Source organism: Sander lucioperca, chromosome 7 (assembly GCF_008315115.2).
Source record: "Sander lucioperca isolate FBNREF2018 chromosome 7, SLUC_FBN_1.2, whole genome shotgun sequence".
In the NCBI taxonomy this organism is placed as follows: Eukaryota; Metazoa; Chordata; class Actinopteri; order Perciformes; family Percidae; genus Sander; species Sander lucioperca.
In genome coordinates this window covers 1,162,241-1,183,613 of record NC_050179.1, presented here as the reverse complement: position 1 = coordinate 1,183,613, position 21,373 = coordinate 1,162,241, and the positions used below count along the sequence as shown (strand labels likewise).

General features: G+C 40.1%; 1 protein-coding gene across 5 annotated transcripts in view; it reads right to left on the bottom strand.

The window, feature by feature from the left end:
- Positions 1–8,544: 8,544 nt before the first annotated feature.
- Positions 8,545–21,373, bottom strand: part of tspan9a (tetraspanin 9a) — a 177,632-nt gene continuing 164,803 nt past the window's right edge. For all 5 annotated transcript variants that reach the window (XM_036003784.1, XM_031282788.1, XM_031282787.2 and 2 more), the window contains 4 exons: positions 16,739–16,840; positions 16,292–16,423; positions 15,056–15,139; positions 8,545–9,125 (listed from right to left, as the gene is read on the bottom strand). In XM_036003784.1, coding sequence (XP_035859677.1) covers positions 9,054–9,125; positions 15,056–15,139; positions 16,292–16,423; positions 16,739–16,840 — 390 coding nt within the window. In that variant the 3' untranslated portion in view covers positions 8,545–9,053. The remainder of the gene's footprint in view (positions 9,126–15,055; positions 15,140–16,291; positions 16,424–16,738; positions 16,841–21,373) is intronic.

Below are 21,373 nucleotides of genomic sequence, written 5' to 3'. Positions count from 1 at the left end.
GTGTCACGCTGGCTAAAAAAAGGGGGCATAGGGCTGTGACGCTGCTCCGCCATGCTGGTAGGGCCCAGAAATGTCTATGTAGGCAGGCAGGTCAGATTACACAAAAAATATCTCTGGCTGACTGCAGCTGAATGGCTTACGAGCTTTAGTATTGTCTGCCGGCTGCTACATTGTAGACCTTCTTTCCCCCCCATGCACTCTCTGTCTCACTGCCTTTCTCTGTTACTTCAAAGTTCCTAGAAGCTGTATAATAGGCCTCTAGGCATATTGTTTCAATATTAGTGGTTATTGCTTCTGATTGGTTCTGGTTTACAAATTACAGCCTCAAAGACAGATGCTCTCCTGCAAAGATCAGAGCAGAATCCCAGTTGACAAAGGCTGGACAATGACATCTTTGAGAAGAAGGACATCTAATGTAGTTAAATGACATCAGGCACTTTGTTTGACGTTTCCGCTGTGCTGTTCCGCCAAATATCACTCAAAGGAATCAAGGAGCATACAGTACACTTCAGGGCACCTGTTCTGTAATGAGATTTAGATGATACATCCGTCAGACTGACGAGAGATTATCTGAGGACGGAGAACAGGAAGAATAATATCGCAACTATAAAATTGAATGTGAATGTATGATGGATTCCCTACCGGCTCTCTTCTAACTCATAACTCAGACATGTAGTCCGAACTGTCCTTGGAAATAGGAATACTGTAGTGTATGTAAATACTTAATCACAAGGTTTGTTTTTATCATTACATCAAGTGTCTCCTGTGGAGTGACAGAAGGACATGAGGTCCCTCAGGTACCTCAGTACCTTGCCAGAGTTGCATGAAGACTTAATGAGATTGATCTATCTTTCTTTAGACAGGATACAACTCTATTTTTAGTCCCACAGACACCTAATTGGGAAGAATTTGACCTTACTAGTAATGCATTTTGATTTTAACTTTTTTCTTGTTTAACGGAATAGTTAAACTTCTGCATTTTGGGTTTATGGCCAAGAGTTACATGACAGGATTGATACCACTTTTATGTCTGTACAGTAAATATGGAGCTACTGCCAGTAGCTGGTTGGTTTAGCTTAGCATAAATACTGTTGTGGTTGGGGCGACCTCTAGCTCACCCAGGAAGAGCCCCATGTAGGCTGAGTCCTTTGCAGCGGCCTGGGTTCGAGTCCGACCTGCGGCCCTTTGCTGCGTGTCATCCCCCGTCATTCTCCCACCTTTCCTGTCTATCCACTGTCACCACAAATAAAGGGAAAAGCCCCCCAAAAAATAATAATCTAAAGATTGTTGTGGTTTTTACGGGAGTAACATAATGGCACATATTGCCCCCTATAAAACCACAGTGACATTTTTAACTCTTCAGTTTTTGTACAGATTTAATAAACTAAATATAACACGTTAATTAGTGGGATTTAGAGGTGTTGATAGGTGGATTTTGTTGTCTTTGGACAGAGCTAGGTTAACTGTTTCCAGTTTGAGCTAGGTTAGCTGTTTCCAGTTTTTATACTAAGCTAAGCTAACCGGCTGCTAAATGTAGCTTCATATTTATCATACAGACATGAGAGTGGAATCAATCTTCTCGTCGAACTATCTGCAAGAAGGCAAACAAGCATATTTCCCAAAATGTCCACCTAGTCCTTGAAAAACAAACAACAAAAAACCCAGCTTTTCCTCTTAAATCCCAATTTGACCTTAATTACATTCATACAAACATTGTAAAACTTAAATCTAGTGTACTTCAGACAGAACATTCACTATATGTTCATGTATTAGCTGTATCAGCTAACTAGTATAAAAAAGTCTTGAAGAACAAACCGTATGAAGCTACAGTAAGCCTGCCTGCAGCTGCATTAGTCATGCTGTTTTTGCATGTGAAGTCGTGTCAAAACACCATGACAAATACTTAAAAAGCCTCGCTGCCGTGCAGTTGAAAAGATAGCGAGTTTTACTCGGGGTAACGCGACAGATTGGGAACAGATAGCAGCAGAAACAACCGGTGCTGTGTGGGGACAGACTAAACAGTCTCATCGAAATAAAAGCCTTCCCAATGCAGGTTAATGTAATGAGTTCTGCTGAGGATGAGGCGGGGGGGTTGAAATGCTGTAATAACAATTAGGGAAAAAAGTATCCACGGTTGATTCTGTTTGCTTTATTTCAGTACATGTTACTCATACAAAATAATCTGTACAAAGGCTAAAATAGGTCATAATTTTTTTTGCATAGAAGGAACAGTGATGTAAAACAAAAAGCCAGGATGGAATGGCACAATAAACTCCACTTACTATCACACATGGGCCTGATAACAATTAGGTTGAAAAAGGGATAAAGCTCCGTACAAAAATACTCTGCTGCTCACTCCATGCTGTAGAAACGAGAGACAAATTGGCAATGGTTCCCACTTTCATCTCCCTTTTGTTCTTTAAAAAAAACAAAAAAAAAACCTCTGCTCGACTGGCTGACTACCATTCGCTCATCTCAGCGTCTTTAGGACAACCTCAGGTTTTGTTATTCTTTAAAAAAAGAGGCAATTTTAAGGGTGGCAATGCCGCTCTCTTTCATTCAATACACCATGGGATATGCTGTGACACCACTTTGCTTTTTAATGCCAAGTCCTGTCTTCCAACCCCGAAAAAAAAGAAAAATCAGCATCAAACACTGTTTAAATGCTGCCTATATAATTGACAGTGGCATAAAAAGGGAATACATCAGGAGCACCGAGTCATTAAACATGAAAGTCAATGAGTGTACGGTATCGTGGGATTTTGTGACACTCTTTTCTTTATTTAAAAAATAGTTGATTTAGAGAATAAAGAGAAGGTAGTGAACCACCTAGTATATAGATATTCAGAGTGCTTTCACATGTAGCAGAAAACTCCACAGGACAAGGCTGGCATGTATCAGATAGTGCCACCCAGCAGAACACAACATCAAACACACCATTTCCAGAGCATACATTTCCACTGCTCAGATATTCAGCTGTAGCACGGGGGAAGGATTAGGAGGAGATTACAGAAATAATATGTTGAAGGTGGCAAAAATAAAATAAAATAAAAAATAGCTTCTATGTGTCAAAATTCTTCACAGCAGACAAAACCTAATGGCTGCATGTGCATTCTTCCTTTACCAGCTCTGTGGTTTACTGGGAGTGCTTCCATGGATAACAGGGAATACCCCCCCCCCCCCTCAAAAAAAAAATATATATATACAGAAAAAAAATGTGTCTTACTACAAGATGCAGATAAAACCATACTGACAAATAACACAAATTTATACAAATTGACACTGCTCCTGCACACAGGCAGAACAACTATCAAACATGAGAGAATGGATAACATATGGGTCTGTAAATGAGCACAAAATAGCATGGGTTGTTAAGCAATTCAAAATGGCAATTAAACTGTCAATGTAAATGTGATTATAAGAGGCAAAGTATAACAGTAAGTTACATCAGTTGTAAAATGGGCATATTTACATCCGGGGCTAACGTACAGGGCTGATATACTGCAGTGACATGAGCTCAGTGTTGTACAGTGCCATCTAATAGATCATGCTCTAGAAATACATAATGGTTCTTACACTGGCAGTTTTAAAAGACATACTGCAGATTATACCAGCACGTCCTAATTTAATTAAACTAGGTTTTACTACAGAGAAGCACGGCGACAAGCGTGCAGTATGTCTTTTGTGGGCTTCACCCGATGCTATATGCCAAATTTTCCCTCTCTATTAATTCTGACTTAATTGCTTTAACTGCCTGTAGCAATGTTAAGACAGAAAGGCGGTTTTTTTTGCACCTTGTAGAGGAACACCGCAAAGACTAATCCTCTATGAAACAAATGCTTATTGGTGTCATGTTCTCACAATGAGCGACAATGAGCCTCCGTCACGAATGCAAAAAAAAATTAAAAGCCATTTAAAATGGCCTACAACAAGAAAAACAGTCGTATAAAAACAAACATTAAAACAGCGACAACCATTGTACAAAAATAACATTAAACAGCTTTTGTTAAAACGGCATTCATCCCTGCATTCTAAAAACACGAAGGAACATTTTCTCTGACAAAACCGTAAAATCTAGGTGACAGTGGCAGAGCTGAAAGGGAGTTCACACGGAGGAGAAAATGTCAGAATGTCAGCACAGTCAGATCAGTCGGGGGCAAAGAGGCTCTATGAAGTTTGACGTAAGATTTGGAGACAGACACTGGATTTGTTTTATTTCCACTATTCTCCATTCTCACATTTTCTGTGACACCTGCGTTTAAACACTTTCCCACCCAATGCGAGGCAAAGCACCACAACAAAATATTTATCTCTGTTTTTTTTCTGAACTTCTTGCCTGCAGTGAGCGTTACAATGCAGTCTGATTTACATACTAGATACAGCTGTTTCTCCTATAACCCCTCCCGGGTGCAGGATATACCTCACAGCTGCTTCCAGGCGTCTAAAGAGCACAGCTGTAATTCCACAACGTAAGTGCTGCCAGCTACTGTGTATGTAGCGCCGGGTGTCTGCAGAGCGAGGCAGTAAATAAGGGATGTGTGGAGAGTTTGTGGAGGCAGCCAAGCGGTGGAGATGTGACCACTCGTGCTTGCGCTGTACATCAGCAGCTGTCGTGTTCCCCCCGTGGACACAACAAGAAGAGTCGTAGCATATGGGGGCAGGCAGTGAATCACAGCCAGCAGGGTCGCTGCACATCACAGCCCACATATTTTCCTCCCTGATGCAGGGACCTCTTCTTTAAGTGTCTTTTATATTAAGTCGTCATCAAACCAATAACAAAAACAACCTGTTAAAAATAATTTCTGGTGATACTCTGAGGCAAACAGGCTGCCAGACTGGAAGAATGTCTATTGAGTGAATCTTGGTAGGTAATGCTTTGTCACTTGTTTGCGTATGTAGCAGCAATGCACAGAGTCTGAGTTCCAAGGATTCATCCAAATCTACAAACTCTCCTGTCAATGATTATCTTGGATACAATTTAGAACGCAGCCACTTCTGGTCTCAGTGATTTCTCTACTCGGTTTCCAACAGCAGCAAACTACCTTTCCTGATTATTCCAGTTTAAAACTTGGTCTTATTTTTGTAGTTTGGGCCGTCATTCCTATCAGTAATAGTACTGCAAGTTCTTTGCAGTGATCTGGGAAGTCTGATGAGAAAAGAAACACAACCAGGTTCTATGACTCTACTGCCCACAGCGCAGACTTTTTCTAAAAAGAAATGTATTGTACTTATTGACGGCTGCTTTTTGATTGTTGGAGGAACAAACAAGCCAATCAGAGCAATAGGGACGTCTTTCTGTGCCAAAGCCAGAAAAGTGGGCTGTCTGAAATCACCCCCCGTTTGCTATGTAATGCACTATTCTTACTGTCCTGCATTTTTTGTATCCGAATTCTGAGTGTGAAATTTACGCACCACACAGTGCCCTTTAAAATTCTCCTAATGGATTGGTCTAATTAGCCAGGGTAATTGGAAACTCCCGTACAGGGAACAGCTAACACGACCACAACGTCATGATGAGTATTGAAACGAAGCCACATGGCAATAGGCCTTTCTCATAGCAGACATTTCGACTTGTGATAGAAGGAAAAGCACAGGTGTTACTAATGACGCTAACGATGGCTCTGTTCTATTCAAGTGTCCCGGTGAGCAGGGTTGTAGTACTCAAGACCGGTCTTAAGACCAGTTTTTGAAGGTCTCGTCTTCAGGGGTTTCGCTAAATTGCCTGTGCATTGTCTGATTTAGGCTTATGTGTTAAAACTTGCAAATGCAACCAATAACTTGACTCCTATCTAAATTTAAATTAGTTCTGTTAACCCCCCTCTCCCTGCCCCCTTTACACACTCCCCAACGTGACATCATGACTTAAACATACACCAAGTGGCGTGTTATCTGTACGCATTTTGAGCTATCCGCATGTATATCTACGCTGTATTGAGAATGAGGACATACGTCATGGTAGCTTGCTGTCACGTGACGATTTGGGAGGTGTCTGAGCCCGCCCACCATTTTGGGATCCTACGCTATTGGTTGCCCGGGGCAACAGTATAAGAGCGACACAGAGACAGAGCAGGAAAGACGGCTCGAGTAATTAGCATCACGGCGAACGGGTTGGGTTTAGGAAAAGAAGAACGGGACGGTTGGGTTTAGGAAAACAATAACGGGACGTGGGACAACAACGGCATGGTTGGGTTTAGGAAACGTGACATGCGGGACACGATCCCTGGTCTCCTGGGTGAAAGTCCTGTGTTATTTGACCCATCCACCACCCCACCCAACCTCCCTACGCGGATTTTCGGGCTTTCATACTACTCGCTACGGCGTAAATTGACACGCAATTGCAAGGTAATGTAAGTAAATGGAGGCCAAACGGCATTGATAAACACGCTAAAAATCGATTATGCGTCTTGATAACATGCCAAAATGGCATACGAATTGGCGTGTCATACATACGCCACTTCTTGAGATCAGTCTGCACTCCCAAGAAAGTGAATGCGGGAGACAGGAGAAGAAGCTCTGGCTGTTTAACACAAATCTCGGTCTTGCCCTGCCTTGGTCTTGGTGTTGACATGGTCTCTATACACTCTGGTCTTGGTGATGACTTGGTCTCAGTTTAGGTGGTCTCAGCTACAACACTGCTGGTGAGAGTGACAGTGAGCCAGCATGCACAATACCATGGCTATTGAATGAAGGCTGGGACACGTTCTCTGACGCTACAAAATAAAGCGATGGTGCTCTTTGGGTGTGCTCAGCCTGACAGAACTTTTCTGGTACACTCGAATGGTGGCGACATATGTTTATTTTTTCCGTGTAAAATATATTCTCAACCCAAGGTTGAGTGCCAACGCCTCAGTGAAACGAATCAATCATCCCCATGTTCTATGATCGAGTGCCAGCTATTGAGCCATTCGGCAAATGCAGACCAGATTTTACTGTATGTGTTTTACCCCAATGATGATGCCTCCTCGCACGATACCAGGAATCTGAAATCAAAGCAGCTAAATGGAATTCGGCCATAATTAATTTCATTATTTACACCTGTGCTTGTCCTACTGGAAGGCCTGTTCATTCTGATTATCTACGAAGGAACATGAGCAGTCAGACGATGATATAAGTTTCCCAGAACAGCCAAACTTATTTGGAAGAGAAAACAAATGTGAACAGTTAACTATCTTTTGAAAAAATACAACAGAGTTTACAGACTGACTTTCTGGTTTAACTTTGACCTGTTGCTGTAAATGTGCGGACAGTTATCGTGTGCAACGCGGGATTATTGCTGACCACTCACTGGTGTGTTTTCTGAATAAAATGGTAGCTAATTTGGTTAAACTGTTCACAACCTGTCTGATCAGCTGACTGCTTGTTTCTTGCCCTGTTGTTGAAATGTCATATTTCGTTTACTTTATTGAGTACATTATCACAACTTATGACAACGAATCGTAACCAAATGACGGCCTGAACTGAAACAAACCTATAACAATAGCAAATACACTGGAGGACATTTTCTTTAAGTCGCCACAGCAGATGCAGAGTATTTTCAGTCTTAAGGATGCAGGCTGATGCTTTAGGCCTCCTGCAGTGAATCAGCGGTAAACAGACATGTCCTATACTGTAGGGCATGTTGCCATACCTATCTGTCTCTGCTTTGATCCTCCTACACTCCCGCCACCCTCCCTCCACTGTGGCTGCAAGAAAAAGAAGCTTACATAAAACCAGTGAAGTTGCAAACCAGACTAACTGATGTGATGAGCAGGAATGTCAGCAGAGATATTGTGGCTCATTGCTTTCTGACATGTGGGAAGAAAATTGGGGTGAAAAAAAGAAAAATGGAGGCAGGGAGGAGTCGACAGCCAGAGCGAGGAAGAGTAAGGAGGGCAGAGCAAATGGATGAGATCTCAAGAATATAGGAGAGAAGGTCTCTAGCCACCTCCGCTAACACAATTGATGGTAGCAGGGAAACATGTCTGCTCTGTTTTTGCCCCTTGTGCCCTTGCTTTGCTCCATGTTTCTACAGTATGCAGTGTTTTTTTTCCTTCTGCAGCTTGGACAATGTGATAAAACACACCCGCAAAGCCCCACACACACACAGACACACTTCAGTCTGTATTCTCGAAGGGGGAACTACATTACTCTTCACTTGACAGTCCTGGTGGAGCCCTAATAAACAGCCATTTTACACCATTTGTATTGTCTCATAGGAATGGGAATACTGCTGGTGTGTGTGTGTGTGTGTGTGTGTGTGTGTGTGTGTGTGTGTGTGTTCACAGGCAGATGTGTGCATTACAATTTATTTTTCAGAGGATGCTGCAGAATTCTGTGAAAAATAAATCCACTGACAAGTTCTCACGCTAACATGACGTTCCTCCATCACGCCCCCTTTGCCTAAATCTCTATTACCGAATGAAAAAAATATGAATCATGGATTAGATTAGACACCAACACATAACATTCCACAGGAGCGTCGATGACATACAAAGAAACAAGAAACAAATGAAGATGTTTGACATTTTGACGACAAAGGTAAATAAGTAAAGTAGAAAACTAGCATGCCATGTTGGAACTTCTTTCATTTACAGGTGAAAAAGGGAGCTTGACTTTAATCAATGAGGAAAAAGAAGCTCCACAAGAGGTGGAGGGTATTATCAGTTTCATATGTTCTCTTTGCCTCGCAGTGGGGGGTGTGGGCATTAGTAAAGTCTTCATTGTCTCAAAGTCTGTCCTTCCTTCCAGCAAATTGTTAGTCCAAGCAAAAAAAGACAACAAAATAAAATCGAAATGTACTCGAGAGGAGTGACAACAAATGGTGTTCTCTTCCTTGCCAAAAGTAGGTGTCCCTTCTTTTCCAGTTGTGTTAACTCTTTGGCAAAATGAGTGGTGAGAGGAGAGAGCAGAAAAGAGCGGGAACACAGCTGGAATCTGTACAGAAGGTCTGGGAAGGGGCAAAGAATGCTCTAAAGAGGTTGTAAAAGTGAGGGGGGAAGCCGGGGTGTTTCAATCCGAGTCTTATCCCATCAGGCAGTGCAGCTCCTCTCCGTTGGGTGCCTCCATCCCCAAGGCTAAGCATCATACTTCTTCCCCGTTCTGTGGATGTGGTGGAACAGCGTCATGGAGAACGCCATGCCCAGGAGCTGTGGAGGAAAGGAGAAGGAGACAGTGAATTTGTGTCTGCATGTTTATGTGTGTCTCTGTATGATGAGTGTGTGTCCCTGTGTGTCCTTTTTGATGTTGATGCCTTCGGCTGCAATGAGTTTTGATGAACAATAAATCCTGTGGTGAAGCACCAGCACATTTTCGTTTTTCGCTCTCCTTTTCTCAGACGGCCTTCAAACGAGAGCTCCGGAATCTTTGTGATGGAAACGAAAATGTACAGCGTGCACAAGCATTAAGTCAGTGACGTAAATTGAGATGCCACTGAATCAAAGTAGCCAGCTATCTCTTTGAAGTTTCCATTACCCCTGATACTTCTACATCAAACACAGTCACAAGTCTGATCCTAAAACCATTATCTGGCAAAGTTTGGATGGCAGAGAAACGGCAAAGTACTATGGTGCATAGTCTTTACTAAAAAAGGCAATGTGGACTACCTGCAAACAGCCTCCACTGGGGATTCCTACGGGATGTGATTAGCCAAGGAAAGCTGCTGATTCTCTCCCTTTAGTTTCAGTCAAAGCCTAATTCATAGGGCTGCTTCAGAGAAAATGCTACCTTAAGCCGCTGTCAATCAAAACATCTAGTGCCATTTGAGGTAAACATCCAGCTAAGATGGAGATAGGAGGACCAATGAAAAACCAACACAATTATTTACATGGCTCATCTGTGCAGCTCTGACATTCATAGAGCATTTTGCTGTCTGCTTCATTTAGTCTTAGTCAGACAGCATGACAGTCGCTCCTACAGGACTCTTCAAAACTCCATCATCCGCACCTGCTTAAGAATATATAAACTGGGCTGAGATTTCTGAAACCATTGTGGATGGCGTTATACATATAGTCTTTTGCTTAAGTCTGTGATATATGCTGCTAGTCTGAATCATTTATACGTTAGTTCTCTGCGCCTCTGGCTGTTATGTAACATCGCAGACTTGTGTGGCATCAGCTTTGATTGTTGGGGAACTTGCCTTCGAGTCTGCTATCTGACAGCTCAGGGTCTGTATTCCACTCTTACCTGACTCAGAGTGATGAGAGGAAGGGTGTGTGTGTGTGTGTGTGTGTGTGTGTGTGTATAGAGAGGGAGAGAGATCATTAAAATGAATGCCAGCCGTGTCGGTGTGGTTGTGTGGGGTTTAATTCTGCTCCAATACTTTATCAGTCTCCAAACAGGGCCAACATTTATCACTGTTGTGCATGTGCATACTGTGTGTGAGTTTGTGTTTGCAGAAGAATGAACAGACAGGGAAGAGATAGTGTCAGAATGAGAGAAGAGACTCAGTGAGTTGCAATGCATGTGAGCATGGATGTCATGAATACATAGTAATCTGAAGTTGCCTGATATATATAATGCTGATTTTCTCACAGTGTGGCCGTGAACTTTAACAGAAGGCCAAGCACCATCTTCCCCTAAGTTTATTTGAAATGTGAGGGATCTTACAAACCTCAACACAGAGATTTCATAGCAAGGCCAACTTTTTCTGACTGAACCATGGATTCATGGATTAGCAAACTGAAGTGTGAGGGCAGGGAAAATAAAGCAAGAGGGCATGTTGAAAGCATGAGAGTATGAGTGAAAAGGAAGAAGCAGAGTGCAGGGGATGATGCATTGTATAAGCAGACATTTTAAGTGTGTTTCCATCCACCTGTTTTCATGCGTTTTTCGCATGAAAGTTGTGTGGAAAATTCAAAAAATGTCATGAAAACTTCAAAAAACTTTTTACGCTTGGCTGACATGGAAAAGCTGATGTATTGATAAAAACAAAATGCAACACAGAAGACCAATGGAAACAGACTTAAATGACTCATGACGTGCATGAGAAGAAAACATCCGGTAAGTGTGGAATGTTGAGACTGTAACATATCTCAAATTAATATGTGAAACAAACATAAACTAGAAAATGCATTTCCTGCAGAAAATGATAAACTGGATTGCTGGCATTATTGTGTAGGAAGGTGAAGTAGTGAGAATGGTTGTAAAAGTGGAAATGGTTTTAATCAGTATGAATTTCATTGAAATATTGTAATACCAACAATGTCTTTTGAAAATAAAAGTCATAGTATAGGTATGTCAAAAAAGTGATAAAAACTCAAATTATAGCATGTTGAAAAAAGTGATGAAAAAGTCAAAGTATAGTTTATCAAAAAAAGGGATAAAAAGTCTCAGTACAGCATGTTGGAAAAAAGTCATAGTATAGAATGTTGAAAAAAGGTCATAGTATAGCATGTCAAAAAGTGATTAAAAAAACCCCATATAGTATGTCCAAAATTGTCATAGTATAGCATGTTGAAAAAATGGTTAAAAAAAGTCATGATATAGCATGACGAAAAAAAGTCATAGTATATCAAAAAAAGTGATAAAAAGGATATAGTTTAGAATGTCAAAAAAGTCATAGTATAGAATGTTGAAAAAGTCATAAGCTAAGTTTCCATCCACTTGTCAATAGAATTATCTGAAGTTCGGTAAAAAAACTCATGCGAATAAAATGAAAAACACACAATGAAAGTGTGTTTACATTCAACGGCTTTAAAGCGAATAAAAACCTGTGCGTAATGACGTCACATGCTGTTTTGCGGTCAAATTGGTATATCAAATTGATTTGAGACATTTTAAGGTGTTTCCATTCATTTTCGCACTGAATCGCACAACATTCAAGCAAACATTTGTGAACAAAGTTTTGCTAGACAAAATGAATCACGCCATCTACTAACAAATGATCAATATTGCACAAGTTGTAATAGTGCTTATGTGCCAGCTGATAGCAACATATCAAGCTATAATAAATAAACAACGACGCTATCAACACATTGAAGTCATAGTATTGTATGTATTATATTCCGGGACTGGGAATCAAAGTCAGACTCTTTAATACAACATTGTAATGTAGCACTGCTAGCTGATTCTGCAACATGAGCCATCACTTGACAATATTCTGCACTATGCTTATTTATTTATTTATTACTCCGTGTCACCTCCTACTGTACAATTTGTCATTTATATTCATCTGCACCTTACTCATCTGTATATCTGTGTGTATATACTGTCTGTTTATATAAGGGTGTTTATATTGTACATATTATTACTATTATTATTATAACTAATTCTATTCCTTATATTTCTTATAATATTTTTTGTATATTTTTTCCTATGTCTATTTAATGTGTATTTGTGTTATTCTGATGTGTGTGAATTTTTCTTTTGAGCTGCTGTAACAAGGGAATTTCCCCAATGTGGGATTAATAAAGTCTATCTTATCTTATGTCGAAAAAAGTGATAAAAAAAGTCATACTATGGTACAGTATGTCGAAAAAAATCAAAGTAGAGTATGTCGAAAAAAACATCATAAAAAGTGCCAGCCCGGAATGGTTATCAAACCTGGGTCAGAGTCTGCAGTGACTACTTGCCAGTTGCATTTTGGCTGCAGTACTAACCACTGAGCCAGTGTGCCAGCAAAGAATTTTTGTTGAAAACAGTAATAGCATACTATGTCGAAAAAAGGCATTAAAAAGTCACAGTATGGTATGTCGAAAAAAGTGACAAAAAGTCATAGTATAGTATATTGAAAAAAGTCATAACAAAGTCATAGTATATCGAAAAAAGTCATGGTATTGTATGTCGAAAAAAGTCAAAGTATGGTATGTCGAAAAAAGAGATAAAGTCATAGTATAGCATGACGAAAAAAGTGACAAAAAGTCATAGTATATCAAAAAATGTCATGGTATAGTATGCTGAAAAAAGTCATAGTATAGCATGTCGAAAAAAGTCATTGTATACTATGTCAAAAAAAGTGATAAAAAAGTCATAATATATAAAAAAAAAGTGATGGTATAGTATGTCAAAAAAGTCATAGTATGGTATGACGAAAAAAGTGACAAAAAAGTCATAGTATATCAAAAAAAAGTCATGGTATAGTATGTCGAAAAAAGTCATAAAAAAGACATAGTATAGCATGTCAAAAAAGTGATAAAAAAGTCATAGTATGTATGTCGAAATAGGGTGATAACAAAGTCATAGTATAGTGTGTCAAGAAAAGTGACAAAAAAGAAAAACCCCAGGTTGTTTAAGGAGGGCTGTCAATGAAGGAATGCTTGTGGCTCTTGTCATTTGAAGGCTCACTGAGCCAAATGTTTAAGTAATATTGCTTAAATAAGCAGATTGGCTGAAAGTAGAGAAGTATATGTATGAGAAGTAAGAATTGTGGCTGTGAGAGCAAGTTAAAGAGAAAGTTTTAAGACAATCTTTTCCTCTCTCCTCTGCACTGTAGCTGTGACATCACCCACACTGAGCAGCCCTTAAAAATGCAGAAAAAGCCTAAAGAAGCACTAAACTTAAACAGTGATTACACAAAAACTGTAAAAGATATCAAAAAGCTGAATCATTTTCTAATAGCTGAAGGTTTTGTAAATAGTTTAAAGTTTGAATGACGTCTGTAGGTGAAAGTATGTGGGAGCAGTATCATTTAGATGTGGAAGAAGCCTGAAGAGGATTTAAAGATTGCTCCAATGACTTTTAATGTAAAAAGAAAAAAATGAATATTTTAAAAACTATAAATGGTGGAGAAAAGTTAAATACAAGGAAAAATGTCCTTAAAGAGCTGAACATTTTGATATTTGAATGGTTTTTCTAGCTGAAAGTATGCAGAAGTAGTTGGCGACCGAAAATCAAAGAATCGAATAACAATACTTTGAATGCTGCTGAATCAGCATTCACACAATGACGTGTTTCTGTCATGATTTCTGAGATACGGTTGACCATATCTCATGTCTTCTTCTGCAATGCTTTAATGGCCCTCAAGTGGAGAATTGGTGCCCTCAGCTGTTTATCTCAATATGGCCAACTTCTTATATATGTATAACAGTAGAGGATGGAAAAACACTTTAAATTTCCGTTTGCAGATTTTCTTGTTTAAAGGTTTTTGTTTAAAAGTTGCTTTATTTGGATGGAAAATTGAATATTGAGAAGTATTGATAAGTCATATTGGTATGACTTCTAAAGGTTTGCAAAGACAGCTGGTGGAAGTTACACAGACACCTAATTTGTATCTGCTGAAGGAGTAAAATATAAGAATTGTAAGAAAAAATGTAGCAAGGAATAGAAAGTAGGTGCAAGAAAAGATGGACCTGAGTGATAAGTGCAGCACAGATCCGGGGACAGAGCATAACTTTTAAAGTATGTTTTTGTGACTGAATGCAACGTGAGTTATAGACAAAGCGTAGTTGCATACAAAGTCAAGTGGGTGTGAAAAGATTTTCTTAAGGCAGTGCAATTTAAGGAAAAAAATCCCGAATAAGCATAAACTGCAAAACACTCTAGCAGTAAAATTTGTGCAAATGCGAGGGAAAGTGCATTTTGCTTTGTTCAGTCTACAGACACTTTTAGCACACAACTCCAAGTAAGTTGAAAATATACCAAGCAACTGTGAAAACTCACTGTACAAAGAGGGATAGATGTAAAGCAGATTTAAGGACATAAAGAGAAATGGTATCTGAGGAGGAATATCTATCACCCTTCCCTACTGTGCTTTTACACCTGCTCCTCCATATTCAGTATCTCTGCTGTCCAATCTTTTGATGGCTCCTTATACATGACTACAGCCTGCTTGGCACACAGCCATGTGGCTTTGATTCTCCCAGACAGGATCAGGGTGCAGAAGACAGTGACTTCAATATTTCAGGATGTGTGGGTGCCCAGAACGCCCACTTAGCACAGGCCTCATTACTTGCTCAGTAGATGATGGCACTGAGGCCACTGGATGCACACTTTTTTCTTTTTTTACACATGTTGCCAGACAGGCAGACACAAACAAATGCACCCAGACACAAAGCAAAAAGAAGAAACAGGAAGGAAATAAATGGGAGAGAAGCAAAAACAAAGGGAGAAGGAAAGAACAATTTATCACTAAGCCTCCTACCTGCACTACCAAGATGACCATGCCGATGGTTCCCAGCAGGTGCTTGTTGTCATCCAGCCATTCCTCCACTTTCTCAAAGCAGCCCTAAAATGGAACAAAAGCTTGTAAGGATACCCTTAAAGAAATGCACACTTTCAGTATGGCAGAGGATTCATGTCCCTCCAATTGCAGCCTGTTAAGTCACCTAGGAAAACCCAACCATCCAGTTCACGCTGTTCCACAAATGCATCTGTTACATATAAGATATACCCTCGGATGATTGAACTACCAGGTGAGGTGTTAAAACAAGTGAATAACCCATGAGCGATGACTTTTGTATGCAGACTTATGGGCCATATGGACAGACGTGTGCACTTACTCTTAAATGTATTCCCACCTGGGTTCATTCACAGGTCACTCCCTGGCAGGGGAGGCAGGGTGAGGGACTTATGGTGGTTTCAGCTGCAAAGTGGTGCCCATTCTTGAGTATGGGTGCTGAGGCAGCATGTTACACTTAACTATATAGTGTGTGGCCGTCTCCTCTGGGCAGGATTACACACAAGCTTTGAGTGCTGTGCTCTCCCAATGGGCCAGCTCAATGTCTGCCTATTCACATTTTGGCAATTATATTACAGCTTTTAATCCCCTACTTTGGACCTGCTAACAAAGCACATGCCAGACCAATAGCAGATTAGACTTGTAATGGGGGGAGATTGGTGAACATTGTGCTGCAAGCTTTTTGAGAAAAAGGGGCTGTTGTCTCATGCATAATGGAAACAAATTGTGGTCGTAAAGCGTGATTAGAATTCAGCAATAAGACAGAAACTTTAAAGCTACTTTAAATACGCAGGGTTGTGGAAAAAACTATTTAAACCAAATGGACCTAAAAGTTCAAATAATATAATAACAATTATGATTTGTAGAGAGAGAGAGAGAGAGAGAGAGAGAGAGAGAGAGAGAGAGAGAGAGAGAGAGAGAGAGAGAGAGAGAGAGAGAGAGAGAAAACAACTATAAACAACTGTGGTTGTTTTTCGTCTCTTAGTGGTCATTTTGTGTCTTTGTGCTTGCTTTAATTCTCTTTATAGTCATTTTGCTTATCTTTGTAGTCAGCTTGTCTTTGTAGTGTGTTTAACTGGGCCCTGTGACTGGCTCGGTCCCTGAGCCCAGTAGGCCACTTAATCCTTCCATAGTTATATCATACAGTGTACGTATACAAAAAACATGTTTGCATTTACATTCGAGCCAAGGTGAACTCACCCTGTTCCAGAACATGTTTGTGGAGTTCTGGCCACAGTTCTGGTAATGCTCCTGACAGCAGCGGTCAGGTACCACCTTCTCCTTCAGGGCGTCATGCCAGTCGGTGTATGCTATCACGCCGCAGCACTTCCACTGTGAATGCAACACACACACACACACACACACACACAATTATTAAACATATATTAGTTAAAGCTTCCTGTCAGTCCAGGGAGACCTCAAACTAACTTTAATGTAACAAGTATTGTAATTAGTCCCTTTTCTTTAGAGGACTGCAGTAATGGAATGAAGTGTTCTTCAACAGCTAGTTTTGAATTTTAATGTTGCATTAAAGCCACAGCCAAGCCAGGAAATACAGCTGGAATATTTCAGTAAAACTTTGCATTTATGTATCACTTATAGTGAGTGAACATTCATTGCTAATGTTTCTGTGTGAGGTCTGCCTACCTCTGCCTGGATGATGTTCCAGGCATTTCGCAGGCCTATGTTGTTTTCTGAGTTGTAGAGAGCCAGCCCATCCTTGAGATCCTGCTTGGCATTCTCACTCACCTGGAGAGGGAAAAGAAAACAGCAGCCTTGTTTAGACACTTTTTGTCTAAAGGGTTGGTTAATTATAGTCTTTATAAAGTTGAAGATTGAGTGTTTGTAAGGAGGGTGCATTCATTGTCGATGTCTTTTTCACATAAATGTACCATCATGGTGGCAGTGAGTTGCTTTTTAGTGTTTTTCGCAGATTGTGTATTATTGATCGTGGATTACTTTTTTGGAAACTGACTAATCATCGTGAAAAGTGAAGATAGCTGACGGTTACTACGCAAAATTTACTAGAGTGTAAAGATCAAAAATACCAGTGGATACCAACGAACCAGGTTACTGTTTTTTTCTTGCCATCTAAAAATAACCCTGCTACAGCAACTTGGACATTTGACACACACATGCACAGCTTCAACATGCCCTTCAGCAGAGCGAGCACATCATTTTCCTCTTGACTGAACCCCAACAATATGCTCAGGGTCGTGCCATGTCTGATGGAGATTAATACCTCATTGGATGTGTTAATGAGATACAAAATCAGAGCTGCAGTTCTCCTGCAGTTCGCTTTGCCCGTGGGGATTTGCTAACTGCCAGGACAGATTGAGAGGCGCTTCAGATATGGAGTAATTATTACTGGAAAATGACATGCACTGTCAGAACCATGCTGTACATCTTCACTGACAGTACAAGTTATATCACAACAAAAGGAACGCACTTCGCTTTTAGTTAAAGCTTACGCCCTCAGACTGTGCCCGGGGAGAAAAAGAAAATTTGCACACAACAAGAGATGCTTTCAGCCAGAGAGGACTGGTGTTCAGCTAGACATTGTTTGGAGGCTGCTTAGTAAACCCCTTAGTAAAAAATAATAAATAGAATAGAATAAATTCCATTTTAATGTTGCTTGATTATTTACCTGTGTAGCTCAGCAGAGACCTGTAGTCGTATACTGCACTGCATATGAGAGACAGAACAAATCTTCCTTTGATCATAGACAAAATTGGATTCATCTATAGAATAAGTGGCTCAGCAATTTATGGTGGGAAGAAAAACCATCAAACCCTACTGTTTCCTGGGCTGAAAGCATTGACTGTATAAGGCTGAAAGGCAGAAGAACAGTATTTGCTGAATCAAACATAAAAGTCAAACAGATTTCTTACCGAGCAATTAAAGTTTCCCTGGCAATAAAATGCTTTAGCAATCATTAATCATGCAAAACCCATTTCAAACATCCTCTAAAACCTTTAAAATAAGATTAGTATCATTTTAAATCACATTGTTCTTTCTCGCTCAGTAACTTTGCTGATGCAGAGCAGCGTATCTGTGTATTGCACCTCGGGCTGCAGGCCCTACCATATCTGTCCTTGTGCAGGAAAATGAGAGGAAGAGCAGCATAATCAATCTCTGCCTCATACTTTGTTTCTATCCTCTATCTTCTCCTCTCCATCTAGGCTATATGTGATGCTGCTGCTCGCTCATTACTGACTCCTCACGCTAACACAGTCACTAGAGAGCAGGGGGGAGCCCACTACTACAATAAAAATCATCTTCTGAGTCGCCAATAAGTCTTTGCATACAGTATCTTCCGTTTCATGTGTGGAAGTCTTTGTTACAGCCTGAAAATGAAACGTAATGATCTAGATTTACCTCTAACGAGAGGCAGACAAATGACTGCAGAACAAACATGGATTTGATCATGCAACACTCTGACCCATTTTCTCCTTGCAAAAGGAGCAGATACAAACACATTCTTTGTTGTATTAGCCTATTTTCTTCTGATGAGGAAAACTAACTTCTTGACTGAAGCTCATGTTGCTTGTACTGGAAATTGTTCACAACAGACAACAGTCCAACACCATCCTTTGGCAACATCTAACATTTCTCTGAAAGTTGCCACGGGGCATCAGTGCAATTCCTCAGATGTGGCACATTGACAAAACCATGACACACAGCTCATACTTCTCATTACATAGATACGCTTGGGGTTTCCTCTGGGTTGACCAAGTCCACACTCAGCAATACAGGCCAGAACATTCATCTCAGAAATCTGAAAGCTTCAGCTCAGCCAGCGGAATGAACACACAAGAGTCACAGAAAGCGAGAAAACGTAGGGAGACGTGCAGATATACAGGTTGACAGGGCGAAGGATTGGGCTTTCTGTCCAAATTGGTGTGTATTTTCTGTCACTGTGCACAGAAGCAGAGAACAGAGAGTGGGTGGTGGATTGTCTTAACATCCTGTGGCTGTCACTTAAGATGCTGCAATAATACAATAAAGTCAGACAGTACTGATATGTCCACATGGTACAGTAAGTACTACTACATATATAAAATTAAGTTGAATATTAAACACGGCCTACAATAACGTGTGGGCGGCCTAAAGCCTTTATACATACCTTTTTAGAGCATAGAATACTAAGCTATTAAAACATTTGTTGGCATGATTTTAGAAAATCATGTTTTATTGTTAAAAATACATGTGGCACAGTGAATCCTTAGAGTTAACTGTATCTGTGGATGGCTACCTTAGTGACTATCTTACCTATTAGGCCAGTAAGCCTAACATTAATGTGTTGTTTGTTTTCACAAAGAGGCAGATTTATATTTGCTAATAAAATGTTGGATTCATGTTAAGACATTTTAGTTTTTGAAAATACTTAATATTTTAATATATATTAATATTTGTATTATCTTAATAAAAAAAAAAAAAAAGTAACAATAATTTTGTGGCCCCCCCTGCAGTAACTCTGAGGAACCCCTAGGGGCCCCAGACCCCTTGTGGAAGATCTTTGCTTTAAACAATACTATTTTTCAATTTTACCAAACTCTCACAAGCATGTTTTTTTTTTGGGGAGTTTTATCCTGGAGGCAAAGAGACATTAATTATTCCCATGCAAGGACTCCCCGATTGTCAGGCCCCAGATCTGTTGACATATAAACACCTAGGGGACCAGGTACACTGGGACCTGTCACCGTGCAGACATGGAGCTACACTGCTTACTCATTACCAGAGTGCATAGCCATGACTGAGCTGACTGCTCCCTTTTTCTTTTTTTTTTAAGTGTGAAAGATCTGATCTTTTTGTTAGTGTTTCAATGTTGAAACTGCACTTTCGAATCCAATTTTCATGTTCAGACAGCAAAGTCTGTGCCATGTAGGTGACAAATTCTGCCAAGGAATAACAAGTGTATAGATATGTTATTGCCCCCCCAGTGTTGAGAGTATTTCTCTCTCAATAGTTTTGCCTCCAAGGACGAAGGCAGGTTGAGCTCCTCACAAAACACCAGAAAGTATTGCTTGTTTACAGTAGGTGGGGTAATGGTTGATAAAAGAGCAATTAGTGTAATGTGTGAGTTTTATTCACCTAACCCAACTGCAATTTATCACTTTGCGAGATTACTATCTTCAAACGATGTTAGAGTGTTTAATTCAAAAATGATTCACAGTCTCTCCATAGTACAATTTCACTAAAGAAAAAGAATAGCAACAGACTATGCAGGAGGGTTAGTAAACATATTACCACTCGGAGAATGAAGCCAACTAAATGAAAACACAGCCCGTCTGTGAAATGAGACAAATGTAAATTCAGTATATGAAAATATAGCCAGATTAAGTTTCTTGCACCTTCTGTGCATGCTGACAGGAGAACAGAGCTTGGAGCTACACATGAACCTGCCATACATAACTGAGGGAGGGCCAAGGGACAAGTCAAAGAAAAGAAAGTGATTCTTTTCTTAGCATTAACTTGAAAAAAAATAAAAAATAACACTGAAAAATGTCTTCATTTAAACCTGTAATACCTGTTGTTGTTTTGTCACTTGGGGCAGCGGGTTATCACTAACGTGACAATGACTAAAGTGTGAGCATATTTAAACCTCCAGCAGACAAGGAGCAACATTATCAATCATTTGGATTCACATTTCTGGCACAAGTCCAATATTCACGCTCCTTTTAGTTCTGGTTGGTTGGTCTCCACCAACTCCTGAGAGAAATATCTGTTTTTTAGGTTGCTAAATGCTCCAACTATGTTTACCAGCTAGTCGCCTACTTTGCCTGTGTGCTGTTTGGTGCTAGAAGGTGGTGTAAAGTGGGTTTTTAGAGCTCTTTTTGCTAAAACAGCTGCTTGCTGTGGAGTGAACGTGAGGGGAACTTCAGACTCGGGTGATAATTCTCTGTGGGTTTGTCAATATGGGCAACCCCTTTCACATACAAGTGGTCATGTCACCCATTGTTAAAATAAAAATACTGATTATAGCCACTTAAAACAATCCTTCCTTTACACTTTAGAATACCCGGGAAGATGTTTGACATATACACATAACACAACATATGAACTATCTGCACTGTGGAAAACCATAATGGTTCATGTGAAATCACATGGAAAGAGGATAAAAAATGATGGCTTATTTGTATCATCAACTTATTTTGGTTATGGTCGAGGTAAGTTTTGACGATGAGTACAAGTGTAAATAAGGTAGAAAATAGTGGGAAAAAAGTGGACTTGGAATTTCACACTAAAACAGGCGTTAGAATCATGCCACTGTTACAACTG